Source organism: Diadema antillarum, unplaced genomic scaffold (genome assembly GCF_040938485.1).
Source record: "Diadema antillarum isolate AM-2024a unplaced genomic scaffold, OU_Dant_1.0 scf00000132, whole genome shotgun sequence".
NCBI classification, from domain to species: domain Eukaryota; kingdom Metazoa; phylum Echinodermata; class Echinoidea; order Diadematoida; family Diadematidae; genus Diadema; species Diadema antillarum.
In genome coordinates this window covers 45,210-73,034 of record NW_027271021.1, presented here as the reverse complement: position 1 = coordinate 73,034, position 27,825 = coordinate 45,210, and the positions used below count along the sequence as shown (strand labels likewise).

The 27,825-nt window shown below is 38.9% G+C and overlaps 1 protein-coding gene across 1 annotated transcript; it reads right to left on the bottom strand.

Annotated features, from left to right (window-relative positions):
- Positions 1–470: 470 nt before the first annotated feature.
- Positions 471–27,796, bottom strand: LOC139720694 (tumor susceptibility gene 101 protein-like). The gene is made up of 12 exons (XM_071632049.1): positions 27,723–27,796; positions 19,928–20,029; positions 18,172–18,256; positions 13,061–13,126; positions 12,050–12,213; positions 10,627–10,783; positions 9,559–9,819; positions 8,495–8,616; positions 7,576–7,668; positions 6,401–6,534; positions 5,076–5,178; positions 471–2,364 (listed from the first exon to the last, which is right to left on the bottom strand). The coding sequence occupies exons 2-12, from the start codon at positions 19,976–19,978 to the stop codon at positions 2,269–2,271; spliced, it is 1,332 nt and encodes a 443-aa protein (XP_071488150.1). The 5' UTR covers positions 19,979–20,029; positions 27,723–27,796; the 3' UTR covers positions 471–2,268.
- Between the last annotated feature and the right edge of the window lie 29 nt (positions 27,797–27,825).

Here is a 27,825-nt window from a genome sequence, read left to right as displayed (position 1 = left end):
TATACCGCATATACCTTGCATGTACAAGGCAATCCTATATCAGAAGCCATGTGAGAGCTTTAAAGGGTGTGTACAGTTCTGGCTGAGGTGAGGATTTAGCTTTTAACGTTTTACGAGATATTCAGAAACCACTCTATGAGATGTCAAAGAGCATGCAGTTCTAAGGGGTATTAAAAGTTTATTCAATGAAAATCGATTTTGAAATGGCCGAGATATCCAAAAACAAGGTGAATCAAAGAGATCCTGATAAAGTTGTGGCATGTCGCCTTTTATTATTAGCACTTTTTGGGATATCTCAGCCATTTGAAAACCAATTTTCATCAAATAAATGCTGAATCCTTCTTAAAATTACATGCTCTTTCATATTTCATAATAGGCTTTTCATTATCTCACTTAGGAATGTTCAAAACATGAATCCCCACCTCAACCAGTACTGTACAGTCCCTTTAAGTCGTGCAAAACAAGTATGTATTGCTAAACATAAAACTACTGACAGTTTCATAAGAGTATGCAAAATGCAAGAAAAGGGAAATACGTACTTACTGTATTTCTACAGACAGTGAGTCATCAGCATAGTCCTACATTTTTTGAAAGGTTACCTTCATAGCAGAAGAAGAAAAATTTTCAAGTCAGAACATGATTGAAGTTAATACGGGTACAGGTTTCTTGAAGTATTTTTTCTCGCCCAATTTCCATAATCTCAAGACTGCAGTTCAGTGGACGAATTAAAACAACTACAAATGATCTACTTACATGAAGCTTTTCTCAGACAGTAGCCCTCTTTTATATGTTTCAAATGTCATTCTCTGTTCGCTGATTTCTTTTATTCATTCGCCTTTCAGTTTGTTCAGGACAGCACTCATCAAAACATAATGTGTCAAAGTTTGGCTCAAATATTCACACATTATGCACTGCGTTACCAAAACATCTTTTAGATTGTCTCACCGTTTCCTCACTACGTTTGACAGAATAAAAAATATATCATGTTATTCAGAACAAATACATTGCAAGTTGTGTATAACTTTGGATGTTACAGGTTTAACAAACATTGCCTTCCTCTTTATTAAAGGACAAGTTCAACTTCATAGACATGTGGATTGAGTGAATGCAGCAATATTAATAGAACACATCAGCAAGAGTTTGAGGAAAATCGGACAATCCGTTTACAAGTTATGACTAAGTTTCTGCTTAGTCACTGCTGGATGAGAAGACTACTACAGCTTGTGATGTCACATGTGCACAATAATATAAAGAAAATAAACAGAAAATTCAAGATATTTTCACTTCTCTCATATAACAAATGAACACTTGACTGCCCTCTTTCAGAAGGCAAGGGGGAATAATATTACCCTTAACATACGTCAGTGACGAGTTGAGGAAATGTGCACTTTCTTCAAAAAGTAGAATTTTGTGAAATTCTCTGTATATTTTCCTTATATTGTTGTATGCATGTGACATCATACACTGTAGTAGTCCTCTCATCCAGCAGTGTCTGTGTAGATGCTTTAAAAATTCATAACTTTTGAACAAATTGTCCGATTTTCTCCAAACTTTCACTGATGTGTTCTTCTAATATTGCTGCATTTACCCAATCCACATGTACATGAAGGTGGACTAGTCCTTTATGCACAAAGTACAAATCTCAAGTGCTTCTATGCTTTGTAGGCAGAAGTAAACCAATGTTTACACTACAATGTTCTACACTGAAATAATTCCTCGGGAATGAATAATATCCTTGAATAACTAAATTTCGCATGTAGTCACAGCATATTTTCTTTCTGTATGAAATTGTTGACAAGACAATCACACACATTAATTTTGGAGCCATCAAATCATAACAGCCATGAATTCATCAGACTAGTTACTGTAAACCAATGAATATCTTTGTCACCTTGTAAACTACTTAATGTTTGTCCAGTCTGCCAAATGCTAGAACAAACAAATAAGAGGTGGTTGCCAAGTTAATGAAATACAATAACATAACTCTGTGAGCTAAAAAGATACATTGTTATGGCGACGTTCTACTGCCTGTAATCTGTTTTGTTCGTTTGCACTATCCTTATAATGGTCATTTGTGTTTTAATCTTCAGCTGCCTTAACAATGACCTTGTATGACAAGCATTTACAATTCGTCTTCTTTTCATTACTCAAAGTTTCTGTATCAGTATTCGGCCTTCTTCTACCCACTGCCTGACTCGGGATCTCCGGAGGGTGGTAGAGTCGGACTTCCTGCTGTCACGTTTGTCCACGTCGCGCGCACGTCTCTTCTCATAACGGCGTGATCTCTCGCAGACCCGCCGTCTGTCGCACCTTCTGGATGTGAGCTCGCAGGAGAAATTGTTTCCGTGACAGCTCTCGGACATTCTGTTCACATCATAGAGAGATATATCATCAAGATGATTATGTTTTTTTTTTTTTTTTAAGGCGTAAAGATTCATAGTTCAGATTTGGCACAGGACAAAAAAACAAAAAAACAAAAAACGATCACAAATTATTGCACTGTGTGTAATAAATCTTAGTATATTTAGTAGACATTCAGCCAGGTATAAATCCTATGTCCCGAGTAATCATGCATCACCTTTTTATAACCACCACATTAAAATGCTTTTCACAGTATACATAAACTTGTTGCTCATGGAGGTGAAGATTACACGGCTGATTACTGATTGTAGAACAAACCCCCTGATAAACATCTATCTCTTTGACGACTGTCATTGAATTTCTGCTGGTAACATGCGAAGATAATAGACCATTTTGACGCTATCTTGCATTCCTCAGAACTAAGTATCATCATTTTTATCAAGTGAACTGCAAGTTTTTGAGTTAAGACTAAGCAAGAAACATGTTGATATAAAGTTAGTGGAGCTTATTTCTATTCATGATTCATGACCGATTCTATCAATGTGTGTAGTACACAGAAAAAGTGGTACATGTTGAACTAGTTCCTTAGTTTCAATTGGTCAGATTATGTGATGGTCTCATATTACTCATCTGTATGCCATTACAACCATCATAATCCTCATAATAACCATCATCGTCATCATCATCACCATTGCAGTCATCATCACAATATCATCCTTATATCATAATTACAATCACCATCAGCATCATCATCACTATCATAACATCCAATCATGACTACCATCGTCATATCAACATTATCATCATCATCATCATAATCACAACGTCATATCAGCATCCTTCACCATCACCATCACCATATTAGCACTATCGTCATCATAATCTCCTCATATCACTATCGCCACATCATCATTATTACTATGATAACAAGGAAAAGTAGAAATTATGCGGTGCGTAATATATGTCCCCGCCGGAAGTAGCATTTAGTAGTAAAATGTACAATATAGGTAAAAAGATCAAGGTCAAAGGTCAAAGAAGTCAAAGGTCAAAATTCTATGTAGAAGTTTTGAAGCCCTCACCTAGTGCCATCACATAAAGCAAACGGAATCGAAATCGGGTTAGAAATGGCGAAGGAGTAGCATTTTGTAGCCAACGTACAATATAGGTAAAAAATCAAGGTCAAAGGTCAAAGAAGTCAAAGGTCAAAATTCTGTGTAGAAGTTTTGAAGCCCTCACCTAGTGCCATCACATAAAGCAAACGGAATCGAAATCGGGTTAGAAATGGCGAAGGAGTAGCATTTGGTAGCAAAATGTACAATACAGGTCAAAAATCAAGGTCAGAGGTCAAAGAAGTCCAAGGTCAAAATTCTGTGTAGAAGTTTTGAAGCCCTCACCTAGTGCCATCACTTAAAGCAAACGGAATTGAAATCGGGTTACAAATGGCGAAGGAGTAGCATTTTGTAGGCAATGTACAATATAGGTCAAAAATCAAGGTCAAAGGTCAAAGAAGTCAAAGGTCAAAATTCTGTGTACAAATTTTGAAGCCCTCACCTAGTGCCATCACATAAAGCAAACGGAATCAAAATCGGGTTAGAAATGGCGAAGGAGTAGCATTTTGAAGCAAAATGTACAATATAGGTCAAAGGTCAAGGTCAAAGGTCACAACTGAAATTCTGTATAGAAGTTTCAAAGCTCCCATGTAGTGCTATCATATAAAGCAAACAGAATCAAAATCGGGTTTGAAATGGCGAAGGAGTAGCATTTTGAACATTTTGATCACACACGGACGCACAGACGGACGGACGGACAGACGGACAGACGGACACACACACGTACGGAGCCCGTTTCATAGTCCCCTGCTCGAACTCGTTCGGCGGGGACAATAACATGCTCAAATCATCATCACCATCATCATATCTGCATCATCATATCAGCATTATTACCTCCGAGGTTACTAGTATGTTTTCATTACCATTGGTTTGTTGGTTTGTCTGTGTGCAAAATAACTCATAAAGTAGTGAACGGATTTGAATGAAACTTGCAGGAAAAGTTTAGAAAGAAACAAATAACAGATGATTACATTTTGGTAGTGATCCAAGAATTTTTGGAGAATTTATGAAGGATTTTTGATATTTTGGCAGGTTGGGTCAATGAACTTGGGAGTTCAGGATGCGCGTATTTGAGGTTTGCATGTGCGCACTAAAGTGCGTGCTCTAGTTTCTGCCAAGGTAAGGCGCGCCGCGCAGCTGAGGGTTTATGACGTAACAAAACGTTTCTATATTGGGAAATCGGGCGACTTTCAGCACACAATGCTATAAATACGTATGGGTGCAAATCACTGATATCTCTATGGAAGAACAAGATCAGTGGTGGAAATTAGCTGTATGCTTGGCAGAGGTCTGCGCTCTCAGAGTGTTTTTCTAGTTATCATTGTAATTATAACTTCCATATAACATCACCATCATCATACCAGCATTATGATCATCATTATCACCATTAGCATAGCCTCCTCTTATCACCATCACCATCATCACTATCAACAACCAATACCATCGCTATTATATCAGTATCACGATTATCATAATCAAAAACCTCCTCATCATACCACCATCATTACATCGGCACGATCATCATCCCAATTATCATCGTAATCCTATCTTCCTCATATCACCATCATCAACCTTCATTATCAGTATTAGTGTGTGGTATCCAACCTTTGTGAAGTCATCTATGCTGATAACATCTTTCTTCAACCCTTCCATCAGATAGTAGTATGTGTCTTCAATTGTCATCTCCTCAGCAAACAGGTTGAGTAATCTGGAAGAGCAGTGGACAATTACATTACGTACTGGAGCAGAGGTAAGATGACTTCAGATATGAGGCATTCTGTAATTAAAAGTGCTGAATAATGAAGAGTGCACACTAAAGATGACATACATGGGTTGTATAACCCCTACAAGTCTTTTTGTTCTTAGAAGACAGTTTATCTGTATGTTACCACATACTACTGTATACGCCGAATATTTCGAGGGGTTTGTATTTTCGCGAATTTCGCGAGTCGGGTGCTATTCGCGAAATCAAAGACACGCGAAAATATTGACTCTGATCCCGATGTGAGTGTAACGTTCGCGTGTACACTTGTCCGTTCAGTACAGGACTCCCCGATCGCGAATTTAACCTCTCGCGAAATCGTTGGGAGTTCCCGATTCGTGAAAATTTAGGCTTGCGACATATATGGCGTATACAGTAAATGGCATAAAGTATGAAGATGACAAACTGGAAATCATATTTGAGAAAAGCTGGTATTAGCAGAACTGCAGTCCTCTTGGCAAATATCTTTACCGTGAGCTGTTTTCAGTCAAATTTATGCAACAAACGCAACAACTTGTAGCTACAATTTGAGCACAGCTAGACTAGTACTGTACTGACACAGTCTGGACACCTTGAGTGTCTGTGAGTCGTGACACATGGGAGTGAATTGAGACCTACAAAGTGCACACCAAAACAAATTAATTCATTCATTCTTTTATTAAAGGAGACCTCCGCATGATTTTCAGATTTTTACATTTGAGCAACAATAAATTAGTTATACTTAGTACAGAGTTTCAGAATTTATAGTGATTAGGATAAGGAATAATAGTGCTTTCAAAATTTATAACAAATTGTAATGAACAAGGATGATGACATGGCAGCCTCACCATAAGAACGTACGACTTGGGGCTCAAGGAAGCAGAACAAAAGAAGAAGGCATGCATATAGATTCTACACAGGTGAACTTAGCAAGCGGTATTGCAATGGAATTACACTGCTACATTTCTGAAATATGTGAGGCTTCTATGTCATCAACACTGTTCAGTGTAATTTGTTTTAGATCTTTTAGAGTATTGGTTTCTCTGCTCAAGGACGACAATAAATTCCACAAATCTATCCATGGAGCTCTCGATTTATGTACTACATGATGTGAAATTATGACAATCATGTCGAATGCCCCTTTAATTCAAAAGATACCTGATGACACTTTTAATAAGGACGGACTTACTGCTTGTAGAGAGGTGCTGTAGGCATCACAGAATCGTCTATGTTGAGTTCGTCCCGGCCTTCCATCTTGGACAGTGACACTCTAATCTCCTCATCCTTCTGCTTCAGAAGCTGGATATTCTGCTGCACAGTCGTCTGTATGCCGAGTAAGAGTGGGAGAGAAAGAGAGAGAAAAGTATGAAGGAACTTTAATATGCACCATGTCTTTAAAATGGGGATGGTAACACACTAGAACTGCTTGTAAGTCTTTAACAAGAGGATGGCTCAATACACTAAAACTGCTGGTCAGTGTTTAAAATGGGGTTTGGTTCAACAACACAGGACTGATAGTCTCATTACTATGTTGTATTAAAAGATATAAAGAAGAAACTAAAATAAACCCCAGCTTTTATAATGAAAACGTTGATATGGTTCAAAAGTTGTCGGTGCCCTGCTTGAAGTATGACTGCTTATAACCCAGCTTTTATGATTAAAATGGGGATGGCTCAATACACTAGAACCGTTAGTCGGTCTTTAGAATGGGTATCAAATGGCTCAATACATTAGGACTGCTACTTTTATTACAACATCATCACAGATTTGGGAACACATAGTGGTCAAACAGTAAGTGAGATTGCTATTATTACGAGATTCAGAAAGAGAAGAAAAGATATACACAGTATGGCTATGATCAATGGGAAAAATAATATTGCTTTCTGTTCTCCAGTTTAACATAATGGCCTGTATTCAAAAAGGCAGTTTATATCTAGTCCATGGTTTATGCAAATTTCTTCTGCGTAAGTGCATGTGACAGATCGTGTATGTCAACAGACATCCAATAATAACGTGTGTAAGGTATGCCAATTTCATGCTGATTTTAGTCCATGGACTAAAATTCAGACCATAGTTTTGACTTGGGCCACCTTTGTGAATACGGGCTAATGTGCCTGAATTGATAGTGTTTACCAACAGTAATCTCTCATCCAGAGAACACTAAACAATGCCTCATATCTCACATTCCTTTCAAACCCTTCACATTCTCAAGACCGCTCTACTCGCTTAGATCTCAGCTCTTTACAAAGGCTAACTGACAAAGAGTTCAACTCAGGGGCAGCGATGCATACCAGCTCGTTTCCCAGAGCCAATAAAAAGAATTAAAGAAAAAAATAAAAAAAGGAGAGAAGGGAAGGAACTCACAGTTTCAGTTTCGAGCAAGTTGATCATTTCCTCCAGCTGTCTTTGCCCAGATTGAAGTTTGTCTTTGGTGGCCGAGAGGGAATCCATTTCAGCCTGCAGAGAGAGACAAAAAGCCAGAGAAGAAAAAAACAAAAACAATACATGAATCCTTTAATCCTCACAGTGCCACATGCATGTACTACTTGCGCGTGGTTTACGTGCCAAGGTGATGCATGCTCATGTCTGTGAAGTACCACTTGAGTGTGTGCTTGTAATCATCGCACAATTGTCTCACACCCATCTCACTTGGTGGATTACACTGCATGCATGGCAGAGCTGGATCATGTATCATGAACACATCTCTTATCTTTTCCATTGTCTTGTTTTTTCTTTTGTCATAATTGTAGATCTAGAATTGGATGAATCTTTGATGCTACTGTTCAAACAGAATGTTAACTTTTGCTTTTAAGTATACCTGGCACAGCTAGATATTAAATTGGACACGCATCTTGCAACATTCCAGGCATGCCATATGTATTGTCCAGTGACAATGAACTTGATTCTCCACCAGAAACCAAATTCAACTGATGTTATAAAAAGATAACGAAAGATCTGCATCCTCATTCAAAACATAAAAATAATAAATATGTAAACATCCTAAAGGCAATAGCTATTCAAGATGATAATCAACATGAACACATGCATAATAAGTTCATTTTCATTATCATTATCATCTTACATCATCACTGTAAGCCTTCACGAAAGTTTTGCTCACTTGACCAAGTTGTCAAGCTGCACACATCAACTTGGTCCATTTCAGACTGTCACTCTGCTAAATCTCTGACATCATGAATGGTAAACATACCAACAATTAATTCTTACTATTAAACGGTATTGTCACCAAAATGTGAAGTTAAATCAGCTACAAAAATCTACTCGCCTGGAATTTGTCAAAGTTTTCCTTCAGCTTACGCTTCAGCTTGTCCTCCACAGCCGTCTGAAGCGAGGCCTTGATCGTGTCGTCAGACAAGCTGCCCTGGCTGTTGACTGCTGGACGCGATGCTGTAGCAGCACAAAACAAAGGATTCAAAATTGAGTTCAACGGGCCATAACAGTGGTAGTCTTGCAACTGACTGACAAACTGCCCTTCATCGACGTAAGCACACACCATTTTTTCAGTGCTTTGAGTGATAATAGTAGCTATGATAAAAATCACGGGCACATACACAGAGTTCGATTGCAAATCGGGGTGAGCACCATTTTCAAACATTTTAAAGTACAATGAAGGTCCATTATCAGATGGAGTAAAATACTGCATTTTATGAGTGATATCTCATTTTGTGCATAATATGAAATAATCTTGAAGTTATGATTACAAATTTCACATATTCACAAGTCTCATTACTTTGATTGCTTTTTAGCAGCTTTATTTGCAAATATATCAAATTTACATGAATGGAGATACATGTAACTCGTTTTGCAATTAAACTCAACATATACTCAGATGGGATAATCTTATGATTCTTGAGACTAGTATTTCATATCAATATTCATATTTGGATATACAATCGTGCATATATCCTCCAAGAAAAGAAAAGGAAAAACACATAAAACCCCCACCAAAAATATGGTTCCTGGGGAAGGATCACAGAAAGTCCCTAAAAGTGTATGAGGAGCTTTTTCACAAGCAAACTGAAGTCTGTAAGAAGTGTGTGAAGGCTAATACCCACAACACCACTAAACTAAATATGATTGATGATTAGTCAGTTGAGCTTGAGTCAAATTCTTTGCTTTATCATACTCATTGAATAAAAAAAAAAAATGTGTTGATTTTCCATTATTTTCCCTGGCTGGTCTGTATCAAACGGTTGCTCTATCCCCATTAATGATACATAGGTATACACACATAGAATACATTCTTGCAAGTTTTGATATCACATGATCTAGCAAGGCAATGATGCTGAGGGAGGGTGGGGGGGACCCGCTTCTACCCTTGACACTGACCTGCTGTGGTGGCCGATGTGACCGATGGGTTGTAGGACGGCTGGGTGCTTGCAGGTTGCTGTGAGGGTTGGGCTGCCTGGTTTCCCCCTGGGTATCCTCCAGGGTACGGGTAGCCGGATGTCGCTGGGTAACTCCCTGTGTAGCCTCCAGACTGGGGTGTCTGATAGGAGCTGGTAGGAGCAGGGTACTGGGCCTGGTTGTAACTGGAGTGAGGCGAGGAGCCAGATGGTGGTGTCGGCATAGGCATCGGCATGTAGGAAGCTGGAACAAGGGTATGAAAGTTTAATAAGTAGTCTTTTTTACAATTAACAGTGACTGACTACAATGCTGAGTAATATCATAACCAAAAAACATAAAAACAAACAAAAAACAATCAAACAGAACAACACACGGCTCTAAAGAGGCTACTTTGTTAAACGAGAACTTCCTTTTTCTTTTATATGCATTTTGGAGATATTTTGAGGGTACGTTGAGAGCTATGACTGTTACACTTTCACTGTCAGCTTGTCATAGACTTTAAGTCAAATACTGAACTGACATTTGGCCAGAAGCTTTGTTGCACTCGGGGAGAAAGTGACTGAAGTTTCAGGTGACCAATGCCATACCGTATATGCAGTACATTTCGCATGTGGTACATGTGGTACAATTTGGCATTTTCAAGAACGTCGTAACTCTCCCCATCTGACACAAGATTTGAGGAAGGAAGCAGTCAATGTCCAACAAAATTTTAAAAAATCACAGGAGAGAAGAAATGGCAACAGCACAACAGCGCCATTTCTCCTAGAGCTCCTGCACAATATCAATAACTTGTGAAAACATTGCCTGCTGTAACACAAATGTGTTGCATATGTATAATGTCCAAGGTGGTACATCATTATCTCTTTTTTCTACACAGCAATAATACCTCTTTCTCATCCACAATGAATCGATTATGATAACATCAAATCTATATCACATGATGCCGAAACACCATGATAATACTGACAACACAGGTGTATGGCAAGCATGTTACTGCACTAACTAAGAGCGCCTACATGAATGGATGAATAGATTTCTCATACGACTCACTCTGATGGGGTTGGGGGTAGCCAGAGTGCTGTGGCATGTTGCTAGGGGGATATGATGGCCTTGGAGGGGGCTGACCGGATGACTTGGCGTACACAGGAGAGCTCTCCCCAAATACCACCGTCATCACCTGGACCAAGCCTATCAGGTCGGAGTTGTTCTGATATAAATGGAAGAGTGGAAAAAGCAAACAAGCAAATAAAACAAAATACAAACATCCAGTGAAGCTTAACTTTTATTTTCATCTTTTATAGAGAGATTTTTTTATTTCCCCTATGCAAGCAAGTTTTATGTGAAATCAAATGTTACGGCAACATTTACGCAATAGCATGTGTTACCTGCCACCATATATCTGCATAAGTCAGAATAAGATGCATGTATGATACTATGTGTTCTCCTCTTAACACACAATTTGCTCGGAAGTATAAAAATACTTGATAAAGTGTGAGACAACAGCCAGCATGAAGAATTAACAAGAACGATCAAATGTTTTGCATACTTTAAACTGGGACTCATTTGTACGTGATTATCTACGCATGCAGTCTGGTTGAACTGAACTGACATGAATTATGACTTGTTTTACACAGATGCCAGGGAAGCAATGAATGCTTGTAACCAAGCAACCACAGGACTGCTAGCTTTAAAGTTCCCTGGGAAGGATGAGGATGAAGTGTCTTGCCTAAGGGAGCAACCACAGCTGCCAGGAGATTTGAACCAGAGATCTCTGGATTGCTAGTTTGTAGCCCAATATACTGAGCAACAAAAGCTTCTACGGGTTCACACCGTTAGTACCACTGTCATGCTAGTTGTATTCAATATACATGGCACTTCAGACGGAAATGGGTTGATGGATGAACACTGATTGCCCCTTAATGTACCCATTGGCCCGAATTCACGAAGGTGGTACAATTGAAACCATGGTTTAAACCATGGATAATTTGCATGGAGCGCCAAGTGTCGCATGGCCTATTTCATTGTGAAATCAGTCATTTCTTCGATGAAATGATCATTTCGTAATGAAAATGACAACATTTCATCAACGAAATACCGGTAATCATTTTATCAACGAAATGAACATTTCGTAGAGGGTTGGAAACTTACAATAAAGACAATAGTTAACGTTGGCAATTGATTGTTTGTTTGTTTGTTTGTTTGTTTTCAATAGCAGGCAAAGAAGGTGTAGGTGAGAAGCTGCAAAATTTACCTGAACAATAGAAACAGTCATGCATACATCTTCACAAGAAGCAGAGGCAGAGACCATGAGACTATGGAAATTGAAGGAAATCAACTTTACGGTACTTGGTAACACTCCTCTGTTTGTAAACATGAATGTTGCATTTTATGGTTCAACTACTACATGTAGTTTACTTTCAAAGCACCCATCCTCTTCAATGCATTCATATGCAGAGATGGCTCTCATACTTACCGGCTTCCAGTCGTGAAGGTAGGGTAGGTAGACCCTACCATTGGCATCCACGTGTTTAGAAGGCTTTATCAGCATGTTGTGGGTGGGGCGCACAAAGCACAAGGGTGGGTTGTGAGGGTGTGATTCCAAGATCCATATGCAGACCGGGATATTGTAGGTATTGCCTGTATCACAACGAAAGAGGAAGGCTTTTTACTAATACAGGCAACTCCTGTTATAACCAAGTCCACGGACTGGCAGTTTTCTGTTGTTATATCAAAATTTTGTTGTAGCTGAACAGTAAAGTATATATCCATAAAAATATATAATAACAATAAAATTTGGGGAGCTGAATTCTTCATTGTAACAGGAATTTGTTATAACCATGTTCATTATAACTGGAGTGCTCTATACATATTTACAAGGAAAGAACTACAACAAATAGCACAACAAAATGCCCTTAAGAGCGTGGGGTAGGACCATTCAGAAACATATCAGCTAATACTTGAGCTGTTTGATTCAAAGTCAGAACACCAGTCAATGGTGGACTAAATGTTTGGTATAAAAGTAGGCAAGTGCAACTGCCTGATAGAGGGGAAAACAGCAAATTCTCTGGGGTAACCCATTTTCAATGGGCTTTCTTTACTTTTAAGAAATTCTTACAAATGATGGATCTAAAAACAAAATGAACAGTTACAATAACATTTTAGAGACACATCGACATGTGAAAGTGCCTTTTGCTGCAGGACGATGGTCAGTCACTAAAATGACGTGAAGCCACTCATACCTAACTTGAGCTGACTGTCTAATAACACTTTCAACTTGAAGAGCCAGTTTTAAAAATTGCAGACAAATATGAAGACATCTTCTTGTTACACATATAGATATGAATGAACTTCAGGACATACGCCACACGTTCCCCCTATACTTTTAAAACCGACTAGCTGTCAAATTATAAAACATATTCCGGTCAATTGAATGCCAGTCAGCAATGTTTTTCTCCTCTTCCACCATGGGCCTTCAAAGAAGTACCTTTGTACAGGACTGGGATGGTTCCATCAACACACAGCAGTTCTTTCCTTGAACCATCATTGAACACTGCAGAGAAAACAAAGAAATAAACACAGGAAAATTATGTGTATGTGTGTGACTTTTTTTTTCCCCACAACAATGTACAACACTTTATACAATAGTTACAACAGTCACATGCATAAGATCAAGCCAGTTATATTCATTTATTTATTAAAAAAAAAAAGATACTTCTCAATGAGTACAAAGCATTTTAATGGTTACATGGTATAACCTCATCACAAGTCTTATTGAGCTGAAATTTCACTGATCAATTACAATCAGCAAATAATTCTACTGAAAATAGCTTTTGTTTTGAGGAAGATGATCTCCAGAACGGGAAATATGCAGTATATAAATGCACATTAATCTCAATGAAATACAGAATTGTTTCATTGATACACTTCATTCAATGTCTCGACAGGTAACTTCTCAGTGATGCTGTGATGACAAACAGGTGACTCCAGTTATAACAGAGTCCTCGGGACTGGCAGTGTTCTTTCGTTATAGCCGAACAGTAAAGTATATGAAGATACAGTGTATATATATACAGAGTAGATGATGATTATGGACCTGAATTTTTACATTGTTGTATTGAGAATTTCGTGATAACTGCGTTCGCTATAATGGGAATGCACTGTATAAGGAAATAGATACCATGGGCACTCTCAAATGTCTCAGATACTCTATACGCCATATATCTAGCAAGTCTAAATTTTTGTAAATTGAGACCTCCTGTTGATTTTTCTCTCTCCCTTTCGTTTTTGTGCTTATTTTCCTCTTTTCCTTTTTTTTTTCATAATCATTTTTATAATTTGATATCTTTTTGAATATTTGGTAAATAGACTGATAACTTGCATTTGTTGGTTGACTATTACCTTCCTTTTACTGCCACTTCTTGATACACCAGGTTAGGGCTCGCTGCCTGCTGAGTCTCCCACTCTTGCTGTTGCTATTTCACTCTTTTCTTTTTTTATTCATCTGTTGTTCCTAATCTTGTTTGATGTTGCCTCCCTATTCATCCTTTAATATCCTTCAAAGGTTGCCCCATGTTCCTCAGGATCATCACTGACCCTCCTCTGCCTTTCATCAGTCTACCCTCCTTTAATCCCCCTCCCTTCACTTGTTGGGCTCCTTGCCCATGACCTCCAACCCTCCCCTTTTGCTTTCTTTGTTCTGTGTCCTTAGCCCTCCACTGACTGTTCTTGTTGTGTGTAGTGATTGCTGTCCCTGGCTGTTTGTCATTTTGCCTCTGACAGAGATTCTGCTAGGATCGAAAGCTCATAGTCTGAGAGCTGGCTGCTGGTCAATTTACCCCATCAAGCCCATAAGGTTTGACCCCTCAGAGTTGCTGGGGCCACCCTCCTCATTAAAAAAATGCCCGTCAGCCTGGTCCCTGAGGGCGGGTTCGGCCCCCAGGGACCCCCCGAAAAGGCCCTCCGGCGGGTGTAATTTACCCCATGGAGCCCATGGACCAAACTTGGCCTATATGAATGTCCTATGGGTGTACATTATCAAAATATAAAAACTGACAAAATATCTGGTCGGTAAAGGGGTTGCCAGACCGCTTGTTTGCAGGCATAAAACCTTGTTTTTGGTCAAGGAGTCTGCGCCAAGACTACACTGTCCCATAGGCCCTGTACTGTAACGTCTCCCAACAGGCTGACGGACAGTGCCAGTTAGTGCATGTAGTAGTCTTGGCGCAGACTCCTTTACGCCCAACAAGGGTTATTGCCTGCAAACTACCCGTTATACCCATGGACCCAGGGTAGTTTGCATGCACAAATTGACCACACACACACCCACACCCACACACACACCCACACACACACGCACACACACACACACACACACACGCACACACACACACACACACACACACACACATTCACACATGACTCTATGTATACTAAGAATACCGTAACACAAAACATGACCAGTGGTTTCTCCATACAGCCATGATACCTTGCACATACCTATAATTATTATGTTCATAACTTTTGAATGTTTTACATCGATACTATCAGTGAACCTTCAAGCAGGAACACTGAAGAGATTTTGAAATTTGTGTGAAATTGTATTCTGTTTTACTGGCCACACAACCTGCTTACCCTTTATTATGTATCCACCATATAAGACAAATATATATATATACATATATATATTTGGAAAATGCTGAAATAAACCCTTTGTTGTGAGTAGACGTCAGTTTCTCAAATCATGCATTATACTGTATGATAGACTAAAATGTGAAATTATGTTTTATATTATATGAAATAAATTCATGCCAAATACTGGTCAGTTCAGGAATCATAAGACTGCAACTGAAACATGTGCAATGCTTATCATAGGCCTACATTATACGTAATTTATCTGTAAGCTTTAGTCTTCCATAGAGTGTGATGCATGGTTTGATGTGTAATTGCCATGGTTTTGAATGGCAACTAAATCATAAATATGAACTAGGACCTGCATTGTAACTGTATATAGAATGGTATGTGACACCCTGGAAGTATTATCTTTTTTTTGGGGGGGGGGGGGGAGGGGGGTAGACAAAGTATCTCAATGAGGAGTTGACAAAAATTCTAATATAAAAGAGAACACAACAATGTAAATGCTCTCAACGTGCATGCTATTGTTAAAGAAAAGAAATTAAGCTAACATTTCATTTAGCTGGTAATTTTATGTTTCACGTTGTGTGTATATGTCCCGGGTTAACGGCAATCATATACTATGATGCGCTCTTTGCAGTGTGTGACACCGTAGGTTGACTTTTGTTTGTGTGGGGCTGGGCAACTGAAGATGAAGTACAGTGTATCTCCAGAAATAAGGAGTTGACAAAACTGCTGATATAAAGAGACCACAAGACCAAGTTAATACTTTCAGCCTATATGCTATATAAAAAGAGAGCTATTATGTTTCAACTTGGTGTGTACTGGTCACGGTCATTGGCAGTGTTTGCAGTATGTGACACCATTTGTGTGGGGCTGGGAACTATTATAAATAAAATGTATCTCCAGAAATAAGAAGATGACCAAAAAAAAAAAAAAAGCGCTGAAGAGATGAAGAGAACACAAGATCAAAGTAAATGCTCTTGGCCTGTTTATTTCCATTACAGAAAGTTAGCATTCTATTGTGAAGCTTGTTATTTGAGGTTCCAAGGAAGAAATACATGTATATAGAACACCGTAATTACATGTTCATTAGTATTATAGATATGCAGATATTTGTCCGAAACTACGAGGTGACATGCACTACTGAGTATGAAAATTGATCAATATCATTTCCAAAACCATTAAGCTCCTTCCTTATGTTATGCAGTTTATTCTGATTTGGAATTTATTAGAGTCAAATAAAGGAAATGTTGGCATGGATGCTGTAATCCTTGCCTATTTTATACATCAAAGGGTGGTTTTTATCAGCCAAAAACACAAAAAGTTATTAGTTTGAGGTTTTCAAAGGAATCTTATATTAGGATTGAGACTTGTTATTTGTATCTAAAAGAGGATATCAAGCAGGAGAAAAAGAAGTAATCCAAGCTGCATCCCACTTGTTGACATAAACTTTATTAGAGTTATGTTTAATGCACGGTTGATGAACATGTTTACTTAAATGTGTTATACAACTGGCCTTTAGCGCTGTTGTGGTTGGTCTTAAACTGAAGTTTACTCACAACAAAGGTTTTTCAGCATTTTCTGAAAAGCTCTATTTGAGTCTCATAAGGTGAATACATCATACAGAAAGAGTAGGCTGTGTGGCCAATAAAACCTAATACAACTTCACACAAATTTCAAATTTCTTCAGTGTTCCTTAAAGGTGTATCAATTGATAGTATCCATGTAAAACATTCAAAAGGTATGAACATCTTATAGGTTTGACATTTATTATGTGCAAGGTATTATGGCTGCATTAATGAAAAACCTATTAATAATTGTAACATGTTTAGTGTTATGGTATATACAGTTGTACATAGCATCATGTGTAAACATAATTGTGTGTGTGTGTATGTGTGTGTGTGTGTGTGTGTGTGTGTGTGTGTGTGTATGTGTGTGTGTGGGGGGGGGGGGGGGGTGGGTGGGTGTGTGTGTGGTCAATTTATGCATGCAAACTACCCTGGGTCCCAGGGTATAACGGGTAGTTTGCAGGCAATAACCCTTGTTGCGCGTAAAGGAGTCTGCGCCAAGACTACCACATGCACTAACTGGCACTGTCTGTCAGCCTGTTGGGGGACGCTACAGTACAGGGCCTATGGGACAGTGTAGTCTTGGCGCAGACTCCTTGACCAAAAACAAGGTTTTATGCCTGCAAACAAGCGGTCTGGCAACCCCTTTCCCGACCAGATATTTTGTCAGTTTTTATATTTTGATTATGTACACCCATAGGACATTCATATAGGCCAAGTTTGGTCCATGGGCTCCATGGGGTAAATTACACCCGCCGGAGGGCCTTTTCGGGGGGTCCCTGGGGGCCGAACCCGCCCTCAGGGACCAGGCTGACGGGCATTTTTTTAATGAGGAGGGTGGCCCCAGCAACTCTGAGGGGTCAAACCTTTTGGGCTTGATGGGGTAAATTGACCAGCAGCCAGCTCTCAGACTATCAGGCCCCTTTTGACTCGATGATTTTACAAGTGGTTAAATCGTGATCATGGAGTACTGTACTGAACGGAGAAATGTACATGTGTGCGTCACATTCATATCAGGATCAGAGTCATTATTTTCCCATGTCATTAATTTCGCGAATAGCACCTGACTTGCAAAATTCGTGAAAATAAAAAGCTCGCGAAATATCCGGTGTATACAGTAGCTCACTCAGATTCTTGCATGTCATGAAGGTAACATATTAATGGCAATGCTGCACACTGGCACTGGTCTGATGGTCCAGGACCAGTAAAAATCACTGTTGGACCAGTAACTTTTCAAGGAATAAACCAGTAAAAGATGGAAAAACTGGGTACCTATTGGTCAGACACACAGGTCAGACCAGAAGAAAAAAAAAAAGAGGTACAGTAGTGTGCAGCCCTATTAATGGGGCATGTCTGATGGGAATACAAGACTTGAATCCAAAGAGTCACTAACCATGAGCGTCCATCTTTGGTCGCAAGTCTTTGAATGCTGACAAGACATTGAGGATGTCTCTCTGCGTCTGGTCTCTGTTGGAATACTGTAGAACAAGGACAAACAAGAAAGTCATTATGAAACTAGCATGATGGAGGATGATTGCAATGAATCAACTGTCATAATGATGAATGAAATGCTGTAATGATATGACAGAGCCAAGAGGCCTGTAATCATCTCAACCCCCTGTACAGTAAAGAGCAGCTTGGTGGAAGCATAACATATCGTCGCTGGGGCGACAAGACCTCGTATCTACAAAAAGTCAAATGTTCAGGAGAGCTAAAAAACATGGCGGCCAAAGCACTATAGCGAATGGGATAGCCTTTCCTTTGACATGCTGTGGTGGCTTCATTTTTGGAGTAAGACAGTTCGGATTTGGCCTGGACATCACTTAACCCATTATTTGACCATTAATCAAAAAACTCATTTTCACCAAAATTTCAGATACAAGGTCTTGTCATCCCAGCGACGATATAGTATAGACATTTGAAGACTTGTGAGCATATAGTAGATGTCATATTAGATCTTTTGAAAAAATGTCTTGACAGTTGAAACTGACCTGACACTAAAATTTAGATGACTTATGATAAAAATAAACGTTAAATATGTTTGATGGAACAACTTTTCCACATGAGAAATACCAATGCAAATCTGACAAACTATTTATTCTCGTTTATTTATTCAGAGTACACTTTTACTTTAACATTTAGTCTGCAACACAATAACTTTGATTCACATCGTGACACACACAAGAGAGAAACATTAGGGCTCTTTACACTAGCAAATTTTTGCTTAGTACCGTACGGTAGGGCTAAGGGGGGCCTTAGCCCCACCGTTGGTACTGGACTTTCCTTAGCCCACTTTCAGTTTACACTAGTTTTTGCCAAAGTGGGCCAGCCCCACCGATAATCCCATACTATCTGATCCTGCAAAAAAGCAGGGTTAGCACTGCTATTGCGGTGCCAAGCAAGCGAGTGTAAACAGAACGAAGAAATAATCCAGGGCTATTCCAGCGACGGAGACGAAGCCTGAACCACACAAAATACTTGACTAATTATACGAGTGTAAAATTACATAAAAGGTCAGTTTTCTCTTTAGCCCAGGACAAGATCTTAGTACGGGATTTATTGGCAAGTGTAAAAAGCTGAAAAAATTGGTACGGGATTAACGATAGTCCTGGTTCAGAGAAAGTATGGGGTTAAGAAACACAAGTGTAAAAGGGGCTTTATGGGATAAAGCATGCTAGTAAAACACTATCCTACAGATAGATTTTTTTTTTTTTTTCACTACCAATGGTTACAAAAATACATTAAAAAAAACCATACAAAGATATGCTCACTCTCCCATGAATTAAGCACAGGGCACACAAGAAGATACATACAAAATCAGCATAAAATTTTATCACTGTGGAAGATTCACTTTCTTCGCTATCAATTGTATATGAAAATATATAAAAACAAAAGAAAGAAATTCCTACGATCCCATTATTGAAGTACAGGTACTTCTCTTGGTTTTCAAATATGCATAATTAATCCATGGCCTGTGGGAACTGGGTGGATCTAATGCAAAGGCTAGATGGAAATCTTGTTGAGAAAAGGTTAAAGTCACGTATTTCAAAAATTTAAAGAAATAAAAAACAATAGAACAACATGAAACAAGCATAACAGCTTTACTCCCTTGTACTGAAGTACAGTAGTACACAATATTATGCACTTACCTTTCCCAGATTCTGCTTGAGATAAGCTTCAAATGGTCCAGTAGACCCCATTGCCACTGATGAGATGTGAAATCAGGGGAAGAATTCTGCACCATACAGTATCTGAAACAGCGAAAAAAAAAAAAAAATTCTCTTGTCATGGGTAAACTTGCAGTAATTTGGATCTTACCTGAATGTCGCTTACATGTATATGAATTGTTACCATCATCATTCAGAGTATCACAAAACTTCAAATCTAAATGAAGATACAATTTGTACACCAATTCCATGTATTCAGTAGATCTGAACTATTTAATTCTGTAGCCCAACTTTTTTTAGGCACTTTGCAAGTTGTGGGTCCTACACATGAATATGAAGGTACATTGTATACACTCTATGAATGTGATTAGATTTTACAAATCATCTTTCTTTCCCAAATTGTTAGTGTATTCCTAACCCACCACGTTTTACATCTATAGAATATTTGTATAGAATGATGTGAGAATATGTTACATGTTGCAAAGGTACACACAAAGAGGTTACACACTCACTGCCTACAATGTACATCCTGACAGGGAGGACTATATCATTGTCTGTGATCACAAGGAGAATTTAGCAATTGCCAATGGCGGACCTCGTTCACCCTGTGCAGGAGGGTCATAAATATGCACTCTTTGGCTACTACGGTGCACTCCAGTGAACATGGTTAAATATAACGAAACTCCGGTTACAACAAAGTAAAAATTAAGGCTGCAACATAACTTCTTTATGTACATAAAGTATTTTTACATTTTTGTTCGGTTGTAACAACATTTTGATATAACAAAAGAAAACTGTCAGTTGTTAGGACTTCATCATAATGGGAGTCCACTGTACTTCAAGGAACAAGGTCTGCCACTATACACTACTGAGAAGGGCAAAATCCCTCTTATGCCTTTCACAGCCATGGCAGACCTCACTCTGTAAACTCACAGAACAAGTGTATAGGGTGTACTGCAAGTTTAATAGCACTCTACTACATTGTAGTACATACAGTATTAACTTGCTACTCCATTTCAGGCTGTATATAACCTCTTTAGGTGTGCAACAAGTGCAACGCTGACACTGCCAGAGCTCAAGGTCTGTACTGTACAGCTCACTCAGTCACTAGAACAAGTATTTACAGGCATGGTATTACCGGACACGCACATTTTTGTGTACAAATGACATTCTGTACGAGCGAGACTTCGTAGATTAGCCTCACAGAACTTTGTGTGGACTGAAATCACCAAAAAACGCAACATAAAAATGTAAAAACACAAAGAAATTCACATTTTACCTAAAATTTATAGTTGAGTGACCTGCACCTCGTCATAGTAAATATTTAATGCATGTTTGAATCACATTTCGTGACTGAAATTCTATGAAATCCCACTCACATACAGGAACAATGCTGAAGATTCCAATAGAACCAAAAGTTCACTGATCGTTATCGGAAATTTGTGGCTATCGTCTTCAAACGCGAATGATGCGTAGTTGTGCGCTAAGGAAGGGGCCCGCAACTCGTCATCCGCGCATGCAGCTCCCATAGACAAAGCATGTAAAAAAGAAGTTGTCGATTTCTCAGAAGGTTTTATTGCGTCAGCCGTGAACTGTTTGAAATGTTCAAGACAGGCATTTTACCGTAAAATACGAAATTTGAGCCTCATTTGTCGATTTTTCTTTGTCATTCACTCGGTGAGAATGTGTACGGTGATTTGTGGGATGAATTGTGATTCTGGTGCAAGGACTACGATTTAGGTGCAAAAGACATTGATTATTTCATTGTGAAAATCGTGTCCAGTGATACAATGCGATTTTGCAGCGCGCAAAAAGACAACTTTTTTTAGAGGGGTATGTTTGAAGCATATTTTCTAAAAACTGGAGCAAACAATTGACATAAGTTAACTGAATTCGTAATTTCCAGGAGTCTGTGAATAAGTGGTGTTATTTTTAGCCAAAATTTCATTCTCTGAGTACGGAATTCAAAGCCACGAAAAAAAAAAGCGTCCGGTGATACGATCTACCCTCTTACTACTCTCAAGGTTTACCTTTTGTCTGTCACTACTTTACATGCAAAACATGCATGCAAAACAGGCACGCACAACAAAAAAACAACCTTTGAAAACAACACACTCTCACTAAGTCTCAGGAATCATGATGTACGCTGCCTGCACAATCTGAAAATGAAAGTAAGCTGTCTAAAATTACAGAATGTGATAAATCTTTCAAGTAATCAGGAGCTAAAAATTAGAAACACAACGTATTATGGGAAGTTGGAGGAAGTCAGAAGAGAAATGCAGTTCCTACAGTGCAGTGCAGTGCACACAACCACAAGCAAACAGGCAGAGACAGACAGACACACACAAATGCATTTCTCAACTGACTTCTTTTATTAGTTGCCACAATCATTATAAATTTATATATATCAATTTTTAGCTCCCGTGGCGCGGCGAGTCCCTTAAAAGATACATCCCGTGATGATATTGATACTCCGATAGATTCTACTAATTCAATGATGGAATGCTATTGCTAACTCCAGACTTTATATTAACTTTAAGTTCAGTTTCAGATTGTGCAGACACTCAGACAGCCTTGCGATCAGTTGTTGTTGTTGTTGTTTTGGTTTTAATGACGTGTATCACTCAAGATTGATTATTTACACAAAGACTTTAAAGAGTGAGTTTCTCAGCTACGAGTCGAGTGACAACATTGAAAGTTGTCGTAATGCAGATGCCGACGCTTCCTACAGATTGGTTGGGGTTTAAATTTACATGAGTGATTTAGCACCATGTTATGTGACAAACATCCTGAACGTGACAAAACGAAAAGGAGGAATTTTTCTGTAAATTTCAATACAACTCGTCAACATGAACAATTTGACATGGATTTAAAGGGCTGATATTAAAAACTGGAACGAGAAACCAGTGCAGTGGCATCCTACAATTTTATATTGATCTGAACTTTTAACTTCTTTGTGAAACATCCACAATATGCCACATTTAGACATCCAGTATTCTAGTCATTAATTGCCAGTACAGTGCAAGCTTAGTGGGCAACTTAGTGCATCACAACAACAACAAATGACACGGGCGGGATCACACTAACGTTACACTGGGAAGTGGAAACCTATCATGCTCGGTGAGCAGTGCAGTGCAGTGCCCGTGGTGAGTAAATGATATGAATGGGGTCGGGCTAACTCGGCCCACGGGACATCTCGTCCCACCCGTCGAGGGTGGGCCGAGTTGTCCCACTCGTTGGTATCGATAGTGATCATGAGCGCTCGTCTGTGTTTGAGTTTATTTCGTCTTTATGACGTCTTTTCTAACCGTAATATTTATGGAATTGTGCTCAGTGGTTTCTGTAAAGAATATTTGCCAACTTTTGGGGGATACAACGACGTAAAAATGAAATTTCAGACGTTTTTATCGCGGTTCGCGATCCCCATAGGTTCACGTTCATTTCGCGCGGTGGGCTAACTCGGCCCAGCTAAGTTTTAGCTGTTGTTTTGTCAGTAAATCTCCGTAAAACTATCAATTTTATCATGTATGAAGGTGTATTCAGGGTTCCTTTAACTAATTTCATCTTCGAGGGAATTTAATTTTGCACATGTTTGGTGAAATGTTGGATATTTGTTCGCATGATTTCATCTTTGCCGTGTCCGCACCGCACTGGTCTCGCCACTGCAGCTCGCTCACACACACAGTGGCAGAGCCGAGCTGGCAGCGCCATGCCCACTCGGGGAGGCGCGGCGGCGGGGCGCGGAGCGTGGGGCGCGAGCGGCAGAGGGAGCAGCCGGCCACTCCGTATCCCCAGTAGAGAAGAAATCAAATTATGTAGCAGATCATTCAATGTGAACTACATGAAGGTCATTATATGCATTTGATTTTAACTGTTAAATGTTTTGTTGTTGCTGCTGTTGTTGTTGCTGATTTTATGTATAGATCTGCGTTCTACTCAAAAGTTATTTCTGTATGTCCAATAAATGTTACCTTTTTTCTTAATAAAAACAAACAAGCAAAAGTCAAAGGGGTGAATCTGTTTATGGGCATTGCCGTGGAAATTAATAAATTGTTTGATATCCAGTGGTCAGTTATTTGACCTGTAGATATGGATGGTTTGGTTGAATGGTTGAGATCATGAAACCGCTAATGAAATGTAGTGCTAGCTAGATTGGCCTTGTTTATGATTGTATAGGGCCTACCTTTTGTGTGTACTTTCAAAAATAAAAAGGAATTGTTTTTGTTTTGATGACATTGCCATTTTTGCCATGGGAATCCTTACTCTAATTTAAGAGAAAAATCCTCTGCCACCTGTACCTGCACGATAATGGCCAACCGTCAAGTTCTTTTTCTTTTTCTTTTTCTTTTTTGTAATTTTCTTTTTATATATGTACTGTATATACAGAGTATATCTCTCTCTACCTGGTACTTTCATTTTCAATTATCACATTACCAAGTATCATCTGTGTACAAAGCTTTCTTTCCACAACTGCATTGTAAAGTTTTGTATTTTTTTATGATTCTTCGTCTGGCTCTATAGATCGCCTACTGCCAATATTTCCGCTTCCTTCCCCCGTCTCTCTTTCACTCTTCCATCAACCCATTCTTTTCTTATGTGCGATCAATGTGTTTGTCAAGTGTCAAATGAGATTTGATTTGAAACACTGCATACTAGTACTTCATGTGAATTGCACACCATTTTTTTTTTCCGAATTCATATTTACATAGAACAACTAGTGTGTGCATATCTACACTGATGTTCAATGTAGACAAATTTGATATCTTTAATAAAAAAAAGGTCTCAAGTAGCGCTGTACTATGGATTAAAAAACGTATGTGACAAAAACATATTTTTTTTAGAGTCATCACACTTCATCATCAGTGAATAGTGTGCATTCATAAAATGTGAATTTAATTCCACCACATTTTATAGTGTGTTATAACGGTAATACAACATTTGTTCCTGTGACCTTGTAACAATTGCTCTGGTGTATTATTTTCTCCAAGGACTTGGGATCAAGGTTAGGATTGTGATAGGAGTAGGGTTAGAGTAATGCTCCTTTGTAGAATTTATGTTTGGTTTAGCATGCAGAATTTCAAGTGAACAATTGTTGCAGGAGCAAATGTCATGGAACCATTACGACACTGACTTCAGTCCTACTTCAGTTAATAGGCCTACTTCAGTCGATAGTTTGCTTTCTTCTAGATTTTCACCTCTTGACCTACCTGTAAAACATACATGCAGTTTACCAGATAGTTGCCAATTGATGAACTCTGCCCCAGGTGAGGTGCATCGCAGGAAATGAGATTATTGTACATATGTCAATCCAGATACACTTCATGAAATGTTGCATTATTGTAACACTCATTTCGGTGTCCAACATTATGCTCAGTCACTCCGCAAAACCAGACAATGTCCTCTCAAAACTGAATATTCACTATAGCTGTAGGGGCTGAAGAAAGCAGATCTGTTCTCGGTCAGTTCCTGTGGTAGACTCTTTCTTAATGCTACCCACTTACTTTTTCCAGGGTAGTTAATTTACATATTAAAATCATAAGATAGACAAATCAACCAAAACGAAAGGAGGAAAGTAGTTTCACCCGAGGACCGAAGGAACCGATGGAAAATAAAGGTAGGGCCTACAGGTGATCACAAGGTGAAGTTGAACATGAATGGAAACAGATCAAAAGATTTTGAGGACGTAGGTGTGGAGGTGAGTGGAGAGAATTAGGTTGTGTGGAAAACTAAATGTGGATAATTCATTAGGGGTATGTCTGAAAAGTAAACTACAAATATGGAAAGCTACACAAAACAACAACAACAACAAACCAAAGCTACACAAAAAATTAGTTTCTGGTCACATCAATGCTCTGACATTATTGTTAGGTGTTTTGTAGATATTTTTTGTATTTATTGGTTTTCCACTGATTGCAATACAGTATAAGACAAATAACCATAAATGAGGGCGATAAAAAGAAACAGCATACAGGTCAATGAGAATGTGTGTCAACCTATGAACCTATACAATTACAAACTGAACAACATAATGATCTGAGATTGAAAAGAATGAAATAGCCAAGAAGCTCAACAAATTCAAGTTTGCTGTCTTACCGTGGGCCTACAGGCCATCTACAATTTTAGGCGCAGGTAAGAAAAAATGTGAAATATTAGCAAATGTTAAGCTTTGTCGAAAGGTCTAGGTGTTACAAAAAAAAAAAAATCCCACTTTTGATCTTTAATGCCATGTAGTTCCAAAACTAGTATTACAGTACAATCTATAGTACATTGAATAAATATCACTTTGAAAACAGACTTCACCATAGTACTAGTAAATCATTTCAGACACAAAAAGGTGACATTTTCACATATTAAAACTTGTACTATTTCACAAATGTTACATATTCGTAAATTAAGGAGCAGTGTCCCAACATTGCGAATAGTGTCATCCGAGTCACGTGATAATTGCCAACAATACAGCATGCATCCAAATCGTTATTTTATGTGTGTGTTGTGTGTGTGTGTGTGTTTTTTTTTTTTAAATTCAGTATCAATCATTAATAATAATAACGTTGATGCTGGGGGATAGACAGAAAAACAGCAAAATGACAACTGCAAACTGCATGAGGTTGGAATACATATTATTGAGTCATCCTGGAAAAAAAAAATATCAGAAAAAAATAAAAGACAAAAAAAAATCAGAAAAAAAGAAAAGACAAAAAAAAAAAATCAGAAAAAAAAAAGAGTCAAGCAACCCCCTATATGCCCAGCCTTTAGCAGAAACCCTTGCCCTTTCACCTTGGCATTGGCTGGCGGTATAGGTAGCACACCAGCTCAGCCCAATTCACGCGATGTTGCAGCAAACACAGTTGAGTTGAAACAAGTTGCTCCCTCTCTAGCTCTCAGCTCAAAGTTCAAGACAATGGATAGGAAAATGCCAACTGACTACTGCATAGAATTTAATACTCACGCGAGAAAATTGGAAGTGCAGCAAATGACGCCTTTTCCTCCAATTTCAACCACCGCCCGTATCCGTAGCTACGTTTACGGAGTGGCTGGCTGCTCCCTCTGTGCCGTTCGCGCGGGTGCCCCGCGCCGCCCCGTGCCTCGCCGAGAGTGGGCATGGGCATGGCGCTGCTCAGCTCTGCCACAGAGATGTGTGAGCGAGCTGCTGGTGGCGAGACCGGTGCGGTGCGGATACGGCAAAGATGAAACCATGCGAACAAATATCCAACATTTCCCCAAACATGCGCAAAATTAAATTCCCTCGAAGATGAAATTAGTTGAAGGTACCCTGAATACACCTTTATACATGATAAAATTGATAGTTTTACGGAGATTTACTGACAAAACAACAGCTAAAACTTAGCTGGGCCGAGTTAGCCCACCGCGCGAAATGAACGTGAACCTATGGGGATCGCGAACCGCGATAAACACGTCTGAAATTTCATTTTTACGTCGTTGTATCCCCCAAAAGTTGGCAAATATTCTTTACAGAAACCACTGAGCACAATTCCATAAAAGTTACGGTTAAAAAAGACGTCACAAAGACAAAATAACCTCAAACACAGACAAGCGCTCACGATCACTATCGATACCAACGGGTGGGACAACTCGGCCCACCCTCGACGGGTGGGACGAGTTGTCCCGTGGGCCGAGTTAGCCCGGATCCATATGAATGATCTTGATCTGCGAATCAAGTTATTATCAAAGGAAAAACAATGAACTGCAATGCTTTTGTTTCGATTTACAAGACACGATTTTTTTTCTTTTTAGAAGAGAGTAAGGTGTAACTTACAACGCAGCTCCTCGTTCCGTCAGCTGAAGAATTCTCTATTAATTTCAGCAATAATATTAATAAAGATTCTCAAGTCGGTCACTTTGCACAGTAGGCCTATGTA